This window comes from Macrobrachium rosenbergii, chromosome 47 (genome assembly GCF_040412425.1).
Source record: "Macrobrachium rosenbergii isolate ZJJX-2024 chromosome 47, ASM4041242v1, whole genome shotgun sequence".
Classification (NCBI taxonomy): domain Eukaryota; kingdom Metazoa; phylum Arthropoda; class Malacostraca; order Decapoda; family Palaemonidae; genus Macrobrachium; species Macrobrachium rosenbergii.
Window position 1 is genome coordinate 36,168,124 of NC_089787.1, and position 15,000 is coordinate 36,183,123.

Below are 15,000 nucleotides of genomic sequence, written 5' to 3' on the forward strand. Positions count from 1 at the left end.
CTGCTAGGTGTTCTGTGTTTCTTTGAAAACAGTGTAAGTTTAGGATCCTCTGGCTGGACAGTCAGTCAAACGTGTTCATTTTACTTTCTGTCTGTCTCTCCTAATTTTTAGTATTTTATTTCAGTGTAGGGAAGACAGCCAATATTTCTGTTCCAAAGTTTTGAATACAGGTGTATAATGATGCAATGATTATCTTGGGCGGTGAGCGAATTGTAATTTCAAGAACCTAAAGCAAATATTCATAATTTTGCGATTAATATTGATGGTTGTTTCAGTCAAAATCCAAATATTAAGAATTACATAAATGAATGTTTATATTGACGTAACGGGTCCTTATGATAAAAGGATATTTTACACAAAGGAATCAAATTATAAAAGAAGGTACATTTATTATTTATATTTCAATAAATGTAGATTACTAAAAACTTTCCATCCGAAAGGACTCTAATGTAGAAAGCTTCAAGATATTTAATCTAATTGATATTAAATATCGAGAATAATCTATACTGTGTTATATCACTTTCATGAATATACATAGAAAAATATTCTTCCTTTCTAGCATCAAATGTTGAGAATATGGTATAGAAGTATTTATATTACTTGTGTGAATAATAAATAGAATATTCTGCTTAATAAGGATGAGATATTATGAATGCTTTTTAAACAGTATGTAAACCACTAATAATAATAATAATGATAATAATAATAATAATAATAATAATAATAATAATAATAGTAATAATAATCTATCGGAATATATGAGAAATACAACTTGAAATGACCAAGGACCAGTTTGCCCATACTCAATTTCAGGTGCCACGGGAGAAATGATTAAAGGATGTTGACACTGGATTTCCCCTTTGATGCCAGCTGTCCTAAGGCATCATTTTGGTATGGCACTATTCGGCAGGGTTCTCATTTCACCTTGGTGTCTGAGTATTTGAGTATGTGAGAGTTCGTGTGTGTGTGTGTGTGTGTGTGTGCGTGGCTTCTATAAGGTCTCTGTGTGTATGTGTGTTGAAGCGTTGAAGTGTTTCTGTCAGTGAATTGTAATACTCAGTGTTCGCATTTGGATGACAATGATTATCTTTGTGTTTTCTGTGTGTGTGCGTGTGTGTGCATGTGTGTTTGTGTGTGTGTAAGAAACCCGAAACTATTGTGTTTGTGATTGTATAACTCTGGTGCCACTGAATGAATCTCTGAGAGTGAGTATGAGGGACAAAAAAAAAAAATAACCAAGCAGTGTTACTCAACCTAAGGAATTTATGAATACATTGCGTCCGCAATATCTTTAAATGACAAGAGAAACACGTGAATCCGATTTGAGATCTAGCAACGCACAGCCCCCGCCCCCAACCCCCAAAGGGAGTTGCGCAAATGGGAAGAGGAGAGGCCTCTTTAAACTAATCTACCGAGCGTTCGCAATCTACCCGACGTTCGGTATTCCTATCCCAGATTGTGTTGTTTCTCTCTCGTTTCTCCTCTTCCTCTCTCTCCTCTTACCTGCCGTCGAGGGAACTGTGGTCATAAGACAAATGGCCCAATCTTGTGTCTTCGTAAGAATGATGGCTCGATCTGGGGGGAAGAAGGAGAAGAAATATTAGACGAGGAAGGGCTCGGAAGGAATGTTAATTCTCGTAGGTGAAATTCACCAGGAATGTTATAAGACGCTTCTTGGGTTGGCGGCTTGTTATGTAACTTGAGAGTGGGTGAAGATGTAAACGTTGCATCTTAATAAAATTATAAATACTTTGGAGTTTCAGGGTGGATTTATGATAAAAAAAATCATGATGAATTAGTGATGTAGGAAAGAAGTACAAAAACGAGAGTAATAAATGAAACATTACTGATATATTTGTACTGTCAGAGAAAAATATACTTTATAACCAAATTCCATGAGGTTGAAAATTTTGCTTGCATTTGTATAAAACAGATGCTGTTCTAGATTCAGATTGAGTAATTATTAAGGCAATGACTTATCCTTGATATATTTAGGAAATAGGTTTAAGAATTGTTTTATATATTACACACACACACACACACACGCACATATATATAATTATATATTGTGTTTGTGTGTATGCGTGTGTTTGCGTATTTATGTATGTATGTATGCATGTATGTATTTATATTAACTTACTTCCTAGGACGATTACTGAATGAAGAATCATAAGCTTGGAAATCTCTTCTGTACTCATCCCCTGTATGAGTGTAAGGGATGTCCACCATATCTGGATAAGGACCGTTGCTGACCACGGATACAACAGATCCCGTAGGACTACACTCACGGCGTAGGATATCTGTCTCGAATTCGAGGTTCTTCCAGCTCAGCCTCTCCTCCAAGTCGCTCCTGCTTCGTGACAGATCACATATTGGTACTTCCACATACGATAACCTGTCAAGGTTATTTTGTGACAATCTGTGATGACCCCTTGGGTCGTCGATGTTGTTTTCATGGTACCTAGCGTGGGAACTCCGACTGTAGCTTCCATTGACGTTGTCTCGTGAAGAACGAGAGTGCTTCGAGTGAGTAGGATGAAGAGGTGCTTTTTCGTTGGATGAAGACTGATAGTTAGAAGCTCTTGGTTGGGTGGCGGGAGGCTTAGGCTGGCAGCTAATAGAGGTCTGTGGTGTCAAAGCAGCTCGTCCACGCTCTTCTTCCTGCCTTCTGAATAGCCTAACTCGCTGTCGACGATGCACAACACAACTTACCAATAATAATATAGTTATAAGGAAACCCAAACCTGACAAAAGTCCGCCTGTCATATATGTCCTATCAAAAAACACAAAACCACTCTCAGATTCATCTGCAGACACTTGAAGGGTTAAATTTGATTCTGCACGGCCAGCTTTATTTTCAGCAACGCACCGGTAAGTCCCCTGATCTTTCGCAACTGCACCAGAAATAGTTAAGTTGGACAGTAGGGCTGATTGGTTAAGAGAAACTAATTCTAGCACCTTATATCTCCAGGAATCAGTAGCATTAACTAAAGGCTTGTCACCTACAAGCCACATTACCTCTGCTTTCATATCAGATTCTACACGGCATGCAAGAGAAACATTATCCCCTTGTTGTGCAAAAATCTCTGGTATGATTGCTGTCACGTGGGGCACACATACGAACTCGTCTAAAGTCAAAGTATGCCAACCACGGCCACTAATGCGTGTTGGACGGGCACACGTAGGTGGAACTAATCCAGCTATATTGTTATTTATCATCCATTCACGAAGAGGGCGGAGACGGCAGTCACACTGCCATGGATTATCATTCAGATGCAACCCATGGAGTGCCATCAGAGGCACTAGCACCTCTTGGCCCATGTGATTTAACACATTGCCAGAAAGCTTTAGTACTTCCAGGCTGGCTAGACCCCAGAAAGCATGGTAATGTAAAGCATATATTCGGTTACTGGAGAGGTCAAGACGAACTAGGTCTGGCGTGGGTGTGAATGCTTCAGCAGGTATGGAAGTGAGAGCATTACGGGCCATTCGTAGCTCCCTAAGACCAGGGATGTCACTAAGAGCAGCAGAAGGTACACTTCGAAGTAAGTTATGACTGAGGTCCAACTCCACCAAATTAGCTAACATTTTGAAGGCACCACGATCCAGCTGCTTCAAGTTACAGTAAGTGAGCCACAGCTTTTGTAGATTGACGAGACCTGTGTTGGCGAATGCGTGTTCTGGCAGAACCTTCAGGTTGTTCTGCATGAGGTCGAGCACCTGAGTGGACGGGTCCAACCGACGTGGAATGTCATCGAATTCAGCTCCTATACAAGAAACAGTTCTTTTGCCGTCTTTCCACTTGCATTCGCAGACTTTAGGACATTCCCCAGCTACCCTGAAAAGGGTTAGCGACCACACCCACACCCACAACCACACCCAATTAAGCGTGTATTGTGACCTACCAGACCTATTCTGTGAACTAACAATCCACAGCGTTCTCATGGTCTGGCGCGAACACCCGAGGAGACACCATCTCCGAGCTGAGACCTGTCACCTGGCAGAGCCTGTCTTAACAGGTTGATGGACAGCTCTGTGAGACTAATTATCTGTAAGTGGAAACAATCCTGAATCTACTTTTCACTAACTGATCTAATTTTGGTAATGTACTGGAGATACACTGTGAGAAGGTGCTTGAAATGAGTGTAGCTAAGGTTGTCCTTTGCGAAAGAAAAACTGTGAAGGGTGCTGTTCTTTTAGGTTGTGGTGAGTCGTCAGTGCTAATTGAAGAAAATGATATGCCACATGCCGACAACCTCGATATCCTGGAAGACAACCAAAAGCTTTTGGAAGACTGTTGTATTGCTCTGGAAGACAGCTAGTGCAAAAGATCACACCAGCCTGAAGGAATTTTTTGGAATTCAAACCTTCTTTGCTTTATTTCAGCCAGCTACTTCCCTAACAGATGTGATATGAATTACGTGTCTAAAATCGTATTTATTAAACTATTGTTAAAACTATTTCATTCCCAGTGCTACTGAACCCACAGGCGCTAAAGTATGTCAGAGAAACTTGAAAGAAACTGTTGCATAAGTCCTTACTCCACGGATTTTCTTTGTATAAAAGTTCTTGAGCTGAATGTTTCACAACAGAATTGTTTGTTCCTGTCTGATGTCCTTTTTACGATATGTATTACGTCTTAGCTTTCCACAGTGACTTGATTCGTTTGTGGTAGGAGGTTCTTGGATGTAAAAAATGTATATGAAAAAACACCTATGAGGTAGAAAATGATCGTTATATCACAAAAACGTCCAGTTCCTTGCAAGCGCCTATAATCACTAACCTTCATCTAAAAATACTATGGCACAGTACGAGTTCATATAAAGCCTCTCTAAAAAGAGCGAACGAAGAACTTCACAAGCTTTGTGTAACCAGACACCTATCGCCTACGTGTACAGAAATTAAACGCACTTTACAAAAAAATGTACTTCTGGTAAAAGGAGTGTTTTTTTCTGTTTTGATTGTCTCGAAACACTTGATTGTTTTGCCAAACTTCTGAAAAGTTACATTTTTCATTTCACGCTAGTCTGACTTTGCTTTGCGAGATGTTAATCACGGAGAGATATGTTTGCGTCACAGACTTGTCCAATTTTCCTTTTTTTTTTTCCACTTTTGTTTTTGGAAGTTGATGCTGAACTTTACTTGTTTAGAAGATTCCTAAGACTTGATATGCGATTCTGCGGAAGAGAAAAGATGGAGAATTGTAAGAATTATCAGGCAGTAACTCTACAAAACGAATATGTATAACGCATACGCACCCACTCATAGGTATATACATACATACAGTACTACACACACAAGCTATATATATATATATATATATATATATATATATATATATATATATATATATATATATATATATATATATATATATATATATATATATATATATATATATATGTATATATATATATATATGTATATATATATATATATATATGTATGTATATATATATATATATATATATATATATATATATATATATATATATATATATATATATATATATATATATATATATATATATATATGTATGTAATATTGAAAGAAACCTTCAGTGGAAAGAAAAAAAGTAAATGGGTTTATCCCAATCTTTTTTTTTACAGTGAAATTATCTTACAATAGGAAAAAGCCAAAAAAAAAGAGATTAACTTATTAAAAGCGAAACGGCGATACTAAATTTTATGCAGTAAAAAATAAAGTAAACGAATTAATTGGGCAAATATGCTGAGCCACACATAGGAAAATATGTTCTCATTTTAACGGTAAAGTAGGAACTAAAGGATATAAAAGCTTAATCATAAAAGCAGAAATACAAATATACTGAGCCTCTTCATGGAAAAAAAACAAGAACCATCTCAACACAACAGTAGAGAGCAAATATACTGAATCTTATTCAGTAAAAAAAAAAAGTCTGTTCAACAGCAAATGAGCAAATATACTGTTTCTTAAAGGGGAGACAAAAACAAGAATATATTATAGATCTTGAAGTAAAAATGAAAAAGCCTCGATGTAGCAGCAAAAAATAAAAGACACAAATATAACAAATCCCATAAAAGGAAAAAGCAAGAATAGACTTCACATCTTGAAGTAAAAATTCAAAAGTCTCGATATAACGGCAGAGAAGCAAAGGCACTGACTGTCATGAATGACTGGAAATATATTATCAGTAGTTTTGTTGACTATCCTCTCGTCTCGAAAAGCGATTTTCATTCCTTTCTAATAGGCACAAACAAGTGTTGTCAGTAACTCTTGGCTTGCCGTGGAAGCATATCAGACATTGCGTTTATCCTATCAACTGGGTTTCTCAATGGACGGGATTCAATTGGAACTGAAAGACGTGGTAAAAAGCTTGTGTGAATAACGTGGATGGAAATGATACTCTTGACAGTTCGGTGTTTAATGCCAAACCGCCGCCGCCCCCTTCCCCCCGCTTGCCCCCGCTCTCTCTCTCTCTCTCTCTCTCTCTCTCTCTCTCTCTCTCTCTCTCTCTCTCTCTCTCTCTGAAATAAGTGACGAAGTTTATTTCCCAAATACTTAAACTCTGTCTCAATTCTAAGTACAGTTTTAGAGTAAAATTTAATCTCTGTAAATAACTCTCTCTCTCTCTCTCTCTCTCTCTCTCTCTCTCTCTCTCTCTCTCTCTCTCTCTCTCTCTCTCTCTCTCTGAAATGGGTGACAAGATTTATTCTCCAGAAAAGTAAACTCTCTCGCTATTCAGTATAGTTTTAGAGAAATATTTAATGTCTGTGTAAATAACCTCTCTCTCTCTCTCTCTCTCTCTCTCTCTCTCTCTCTCTCTCTCTCTCTCTCTCTCTCTCTGTAACGGTACAACTCTGAGCAGCAAGGCAAAGATGGGAATGATATGGGCATGTTCCCAAAAATCCAGTACTTGGTTGTTTTTTCAATGCATGTGGATGACAGCTGTGTTGGTGAGAGAGAGAGAGAGAGAGAGAGAGAGAGAGAGAGAGAGAGAGAGAGAGAGAGAGAAGAGAGAAAGAAATAACAGACATGAGTGATCAGTGTTCCGTGCAAGTGGGTCTGAATTATGTAATCTTTACTAGCCAAACCCATTCTTATGATATTCTCTCTCTCTCTCTCTCTCTCTCTCTCTCTCTCTCTCTCTCTGTGATATCCCATATTTTCGTAAATTTATAGTTTTCCATATTTCTATAGATTTTGTACTACCTTAATACTTGACCCTGTATTTTTTTCATAATAATTCATTTCCCTTTGTGTTTTAAATTTTTTTAGGTCGATAAATAATGTATACAGTTTTGGTAGGCCTATACCAAAATTGCGTTTGACGTGAAATATTGGTTTGCCCTTCCTTTATTGCTGACCAGGGGTCTGGAAAAAAGTAAAAAAGAAAAATGGAAAAAAATGAGAAAAATGCTCTTTCCCAATAAAGCGGCTTCATCAGTATGTTACAATTTTTCCCTCGATTTTGGGTCAGTCTGTTTTAGCATTGCTTTGGTTTCTTTGAGAATGCCGTCCTTTTTTTATGACAGTCCTTGATGAGTTATCGCTTTTTGTTTTTACGGGGGGAGTTTCTTTTTTTTTTTTTGTTTATTTGTTGGAATTTCTATGACTTGAGGCTGCGTTTGCGTGTTGGCATTCCTCTGACGAGTAATTGAGTTAGTTTTTGGAATTCTTTGACATGTGAGTGAGTCGATTTGTTGGAATTTTTTCTTAATAGGCGTGGTAGATTATTTGTCAGAATTTCTTTGTCGTGTGTTTGGAGTTTGTTTGTCGAAATCATTTTACCTTGTAGCCGAGTTTGTAATCTGGAATTTCTTTGACGGAACCGATTTTGTTTGAGGGAATTATTCTGATTTGTGATCGAGTTTGTTTGTTGGAATTTCTTTAACTTGCGACTGAGATTGCAGGCTAAAATTCATATGGCTATCGAAGTTTGTCAGGTCGAATTTCTTGAACTTGTGACAGAGGTTGTTTGTTGGCATTCCTTTGGACTAGGGAGCGAGTTTGTTAGTTAGAATTTCCTTGTCACGTGACAGTATTTTTTTATGAACATTTCTTAGAAAAAGTTATCGCGTTTGTCTGTTCATTTTCTTCGATCTGAGCTAGTTCCTCGTTGGACGAGCCGGTAGAGTTCTCGGCTAGCACTCTGCTAGGCCCGAGTTCGAGTCTCCGACCGGCCAATGAAGAATTAGAGGAATTTATTTCTGGTGATAGAAATTCATTTCTCGGTATAATGTGGTTTGGATTCCACAAGCTGTAGGTCCCGTTGCTCGGTAACCAATTGGTTCTTAGCCACGTAAAATAAATCTAATCCTCCGGGCCAGCCCTAGGAGAGCTGTTAATCAGCTCAGTGGTCTGGTTAAACTAAAGGTATACTTAACTTAACTTACATTCACTACACATATTCTAAAATCGACTTTGCAAGTATTCCTTGCTTTCTTTCACCAGTTCCTTTGTTTTTGTAAATGATGTTATACTTTAGAAAATACTGGCCTGCATGAAGAGAACCTAAAAAAAATTCGCTTCAAAATGTTGTAAAACCGTGTCACTTGAATGTATGCATTCCAATCTAAGTATACTAGTAATGCATTTTATTTTATCAAGTAATGGCCTTTTTATGGTAATGGAAATAGCAAATATAATGGGATTTTATTTCTTATGTATTAAAGTTGTAGATGTTTTGTTGTTATTGATTACGAAAATATCAAATGGGGTGGTTCTGTGCTTTTTTCAATTTTATTTTCTTGTGCCTTTCGAAAATGGCATCTTAACTACGATACTCTTCTCTCTCACTGCATAATTCTTCTCAACCTTTCCTTCCTAATAACTCAGTCAAGACTACTGTCCTGAAAACCAGCTTGCAGCTTCGACTTTTAACTGATGGGGGACTTCCATTGATCTGTTAAGTGATGATATCATGTTGATTGTAGTTCGAACCGGCTATGAATAGTTTTATAAGTAAGAAAGTTTTATAAGTAAAATATGGAAAGGGCGAAGCCTAGTGACATTAGAGGGTCATTCATTTCACTTTGGTAGTCACATTATTTTACGGTCGAGTGTGACCACATTAGACGTAGATAATATTATGTAGGCTTCATATTTTGAAACATTTTCAAATATGCGCCACGTAGCCAACCTGTTGATTAAAGCCGGAATTTTATGATTTAGGAGAAAAACGTAGATAGAATGAATAAATAAGGAAACTAGTGAAACGAGGACTATAGGCCATATAAGATGTTCATGTTTTTGCATTTTACATCATATGAACTCAAGTGTTAACTTACCTTAAAAGTAGAATTATCAGGTGGTCCTTTGTAAATGAATCCGTTAAATCCTTCCACAGGAGAATATCAGTCTATTTTGACCCCAGGTTATTAAGAATTATCGAAGAAACGAAATGCAAGATAGCTTCCTTCTACTACAAACTTGAGCTTCGTCTAATCTAAATCCTGCTTAATCTCTTTATCGCGTCTAAAGCTTGAACGTTGATCCTAAGAGGAAAACATAACCGCCTTTTTGGTGCGTCGTCTAAAAATAATCTACGGTTAAGTCCAGTGTCTCCCTCGCGGTTTAGTCTTCAGTTTCCGTAAAGAGGATGAAGGAGGAACAGACGTTGGAGAGACGAAAGAAGACGCAGGAACGTGTCTGCGCAAGGGTCCCATCCTAGGACTCGACGACGGCGCCTGTGGAGGGGAATCCTGCAACGGCGGCTGGCATAATCCTCTCTTCGTTGACCTCCGTCATCTTGAGCGCTGGTGATGCCGAAGGGAGGGTTCGAACTGAATTATACTCTAAAGAACTCTGTCTAGTCGAAGTATTCTAGAGAGCTTTGCCTAGTTGAAGTATTCTAGAGACCTTTGTCTAGTTTAAGTATTCTAGAGAGCGTTGTCTAGGAGAAGAATTCTAGAGACCGTGGGCTAGGAGAATTCGAAAGGACGTGCTGTCAAGGTTTCTTCACCCATGGAACCTGAAAAAAAAAAACAGTTTTGTTACTCAGAATTTCTAATTTCTGTGGGGTACGATATATACAGACATATACTGACATCTATACAGACATTTGTACATTTGTATATATATATATATATATATATATATATATATATATATATATATATATATATATATATATATATATATATATATATATATATATATATATATATATATATACATACACATTTTACTCTTCATCTCTTCATCTACCCTCTCTGGCCATCTTCCAAGTAACTGTTCAACTTCTTTAACTTTGTCTGTATGAGATCTTTACCGTTCATTCAAGAACAAATGATCTTTTGAATGTATATAAATAAATCGGCGGTCTAGATAAAATACTTGAGATTGAAAATAATATGTTGTTCAATATTTAAAATCTAGTTGACAGGTAATGTTATAAAACTTCTTTTTCCCCCCATTTGTTTCTGATTTCATACATTTTGAATTTCTCTTTTTTTTTTTCTTGGCCTTTTGAAGCATTATTTTTCTCGAAGAACGAGATTTCATTCCCCTTCGGCGACAAATAAATGCAAGAGTAAATATTACAGTCCTCATTTGCAGCATTTAAAAATCTTACATCAAAATCACACTCAGAAAGGTTGATAATGTAGTTTCAGAAATTAAAAAGAGACGTCAGCAAAGTTTTTAAAAGAAAAACGCCAAGTTGAAGTCGAGTTTGCAAATATTCAATCAGAAAATTTCATTATTACTTGAGGAAGGCCGAGAGTTTTTTTTTTTTTTTAAACTTGGTCGTTGTCGCGTCTTGAAGTTTTTTTTAACTTGCTTCCTTCGACATCTCGGAAGACTTCGGGAAAGTCTCTGTTAGTTTTTCATTCCCTGAGTCATATGGTTCCCGGAACGAAAGTGTGAAATTAGGCGACCAATTAGGGTTTTTGACAGAGGCTCGGAAAAAATATTCGGGAACTTTGATAGATTTTTGCAAGTTCAATATTACTACGTTCAACTTTTCCGGCGAACCGTTTTACATCATTGCTATCGTAACTTCTGTCATGTCAGTATGATGTGGATGGAGGCCAGCCATTCCGTATCTCACCTTCTCATCTCATCTGTTTCTAGGATAAAACGTGGCCATTTCACATCTAACTTTTTCATCTTATCTATGTCTGGGATAAACGGTAACCATTCTACATCTCACCCTTCCATCATAACAATATGTGGGATAAAAGCTAACTATTTCACATCTCACCTCCCAGTTTTTAAGTGCCTGAGATAAAACTAACCATTTAGAATCTCACGCTTCCATTAGACTTATGACCTGGATGGGATTCGACCATTCCACATTTCACTTTCACTTTATACACGGAAACAGAAGCCAAACATTCCCCGTTACATTTCCTACCATCCCTCATATAATAATAAGATTATAATAACAGCAGTCCATTCGCATTTCGCTCTCCATTTTATATAAATCTGGGGATGGAAGACAAATCTCCCCCATGTCAGACTCCATTTTCCATCATCCACATTACAGCATGGATGGAAGTCGGGAAACTCCATCTTACTATCCCTGCTATTGTCTTCATCATTCCTCCATCTTGCATAATTTTTTCCCCAGACCATAACCTCACGAGAAAGTGGGATTGTTGGACGAGTTGCTAAAATATAAAAAATGTGGGTTTTTCTCTTCAGAGAATGAGTAATTTTTCAGTTAAGGTATCAATTGATAGTGACATATATTTTAACCTTTATTGGCAACACTCACATGATTATCAGGCAGACATAAAATTTATGAAGAAGGAAATATTTAATTTCAGTGTCATAATTCTCATTTATCGCACTGAACTGAAATGAAGCAAAATTAGATTAAGAGACGTGAGTATTTTGAAGTCGAATGCGAAATGAGCCCGCAAAAATTCCCACATTATATCATCGTACTTTTTAATAGGCTATTAGTCATTTGTTAATAGAATTTGCTGACATTTTGGGAATGATATTGGTAAATGTAAGTGTTCAAAATATGACATTCAACATATTTTACTAAAAACATAGTTTTATAAGTTGAAAAATCTTTTATATGGAGTTGAGACGGGTTGACTAAAGACAGTTGTTGCACTCACCGATGGAAAGTAATTTCGACTATTCTATCTTGTCATCTTGTCATATAATATATATATATATATATATATATATATATATATATATATATATATATATATATATATTATATATATATATATAATATATATATATATATTTAATATATATATTTGTACATATATTTTATACATAATGTATGTGTATATATATATATATATATATATATATATATATATATATATATATATATATATATATATATATATATATATATATATATATATATATATATATATATATATATATATATATATAGGGAAGGAGTCGAGAATGCCACATTCTGGAAAAGAATATATTGAATAATGAATCAGACTGGTTAACCCTTTAGATTTTATTTTCACCCAGTATCTGTGGGATTGCAAAGTCTGATACATACGTCGGAGATGAGAGAAGAGGACCCATGCTGTCAACGTATGTAGGGCAGCACCATCCAGAACAATACCTCTCAAACCATCTGAGAAGCAGAAGTGAATCCCAGTTGGAAGTAAAAGTTAGATGAGTAATCATCAGAAAAGCCCTCGATGCCGATTATTCAAGATCATTGTGGTAAAAGCCTTCCCAGACTTGAGAACTGTACTTCAAACAACAAGTGACGAGTCGCTCGGAGACCGAAAAAATCTGCTTAAGAAAGAAAGTGTGCACTGCAAGGGTTATAATGTCATCTTTCTAAAACCTGCTTCTCTTTATTATTTAATACTTTTGTTATCAAATTCTCAACCATTGTTGTGGAAATTTAAGTATGAGACAAAGCCTGGAATAAAATTGGACTTGAAAGCATTACAACGAGCCAAGCTTCGTCTTCTTACCAAAATATCTTGCGGATCCTCATTAACTGGTTTAGTTGTGATACTTTGAGTTTGATTCATCAGTTACTGGAGCTACATTAGAAAGTCGTCTATATATTTAACCGCACACTTTTTTTTTTGGGGGGGGTGACAAAAAATTAACGTCTTCCAGTTATCAGCGAGTCTCGAAGAGTGGCCAGTTATCAGCAAGTCTCGAAGAGTGGCCAGTTATCAGCGAGTCTCGAAGAGTGGCTAGTTATAGCGAGTCTCGAAGAGTGGCCAGTTATAGCGTGTCTCGAAGAGTGACCAGTTATCAGCGAGTCTCGAAGAGTGGCCAGTTATAGCGAGTCTCGAAGATTGGCCAGTTATAGCGTGTCTCGAAGAGTGACCAGTTATCAGCGAGTCTCGAAGAGTGGCCAGTTATAGCGAGTCTCGAAGAGTGACCAGTTATCAGCGAGTCTCGAAGAGTGGCTAGTTATCAGCGAGTCTCGAAGAGCGGGATTGCTGTTATAGCCCCATGCGCTTTGTTGTTACCATGCGAAAAGCTAGTACCCATTTCACATATTAATATATATATATATATATATATATATATATATATATATATATATATATATATATATATATATATATATATACATATAATGAATATACATATATAGGTGTGTAGGTATGTATGTATGTATATATATATATGTATATATATATATATATATATATATATATATATATATATATATATATATATGTATATATGAATATGAGAGAGAGAAAGCGAGCAGGTAAACAAATGGTACATCATCGGCTCACTTCCATTTTGCCACCAGAAATAACTGTAATAGTTATCACGTCATTTATAGTAAAGTTTGCGCACAAAATTTGCGAAGTAAACTCTTAACAAAGTTTACAGAATCAACTCTGAACAATGTTTGAAAAGTGTGCAAAATCGTCGTCACAGTTTGCTACAACGTTTTATATCGCAGTTTGCAACAAAATTCGTCATCGATATTCCTAACAGAATTATGCATCGCCGTTTAGAACAGAATAAATTCTCAACAGCGTGTGGAACATCACAGTATTTGGAACGAAGCTTTATATTGTTTTCAGCAATATCCCCCATCAATATTTGTAACGGCAGAGGCCTCGCTCTGCGAAGTAATGCAATTCACCAAAACAGAATTGTCTACCAAAATTCAAATATATATTTTACGCCCATCATCTACCGCAGTTCTCTTGCGCCGAAATGCCCGTGAAAAACGTGGCTTTGAAAATCACTGGAATTTGCTTTGCAATATATCTATATATTTTTTTTCATTTTGCTTTGATCGTTTAAACCGCTATTTGTGCCTGTGCTTTGCTTACAAATGCTTGTAATTGCTTTTGCACAAGCTCTGTGCGCTTGACGCCTGTCAAATTGTTGTCGTGATTCCGCTGACGAGTTTTCGGCCGTTCGCTAGAATGATTTTGGCTGAGGCCTACGTTCTGGCTGTCAAGGATATTTGCATATTCATCCTGCCTAAATTTCCCAGCGACCTTTCGTTTAGGAAGCCCTCACTTCTATTTCTTAGAAATCCTATGAATTCATTTAAATGTAGACTGACGTCAACCATGTAGTTAGTCCAAATAAATTTATTATCTGTTTGATGTAGAAATATCGAAATTGTGCGGTTTCTCTTGTTGCTACGCCTTCGTAATACAGTAGCTATTTTGTTTGTTTATTGAAGTATATAATTTCTGTAAATAGTCTGTTTTATAGTGGCAGAAATTCTATTCTTGTTAAGGTAACAGATTTAGGAGAGAACGAAATAATTAATATAACTCGTTAATCTAAGTTTTGTTTATCATATTTTCGGTCTTTTTTTTTTAAGTAAGAATTGGAAATGATTTTACCCGTTCTCTTTTAAACTAATCACATTGGTTTTGGAAGCATCTGTTCACAATCTTTGGTATGTACTGTACCTTCATGTACATACCTGCACACTTACATAGCATTAGTGTAGATTAATTTACATTGTATTATCCAGTACAGTTTTCCTTTGAGAGAAAATAAGTGTTTTATGAGGCTTAAATCAAACACCATAAGCAATGATAATTTCCTAATGGGATCTGCTACACTTA

At 36.4% G+C, this 15,000-nt stretch overlaps 1 protein-coding gene across 2 annotated transcripts in view; it reads right to left on the minus strand.

The window, feature by feature from the left end:
- LOC136830761 (uncharacterized) overlaps window positions 1–15,000 on the minus strand; it is a 122,398-nt gene that overhangs the window by 6,100 nt on the left and 101,298 nt on the right. For both annotated transcript variants that reach the window (XM_067090633.1, XM_067090632.1), the window contains exons 2-4: window positions 9,271–9,953; window positions 2,141–5,177; window positions 1,504–1,575 (exon numbers count right to left, since the gene is read on the minus strand). In XM_067090633.1, coding sequence (XP_066946734.1) covers window positions 1,504–1,575; window positions 2,141–3,945 — 1,877 coding nt within the window. In that variant the 5' untranslated portion in view covers window positions 3,946–5,177; window positions 9,271–9,953. The remainder of the gene's footprint in view (window positions 1–1,503; window positions 1,576–2,140; window positions 5,178–9,270; window positions 9,954–15,000) is intronic.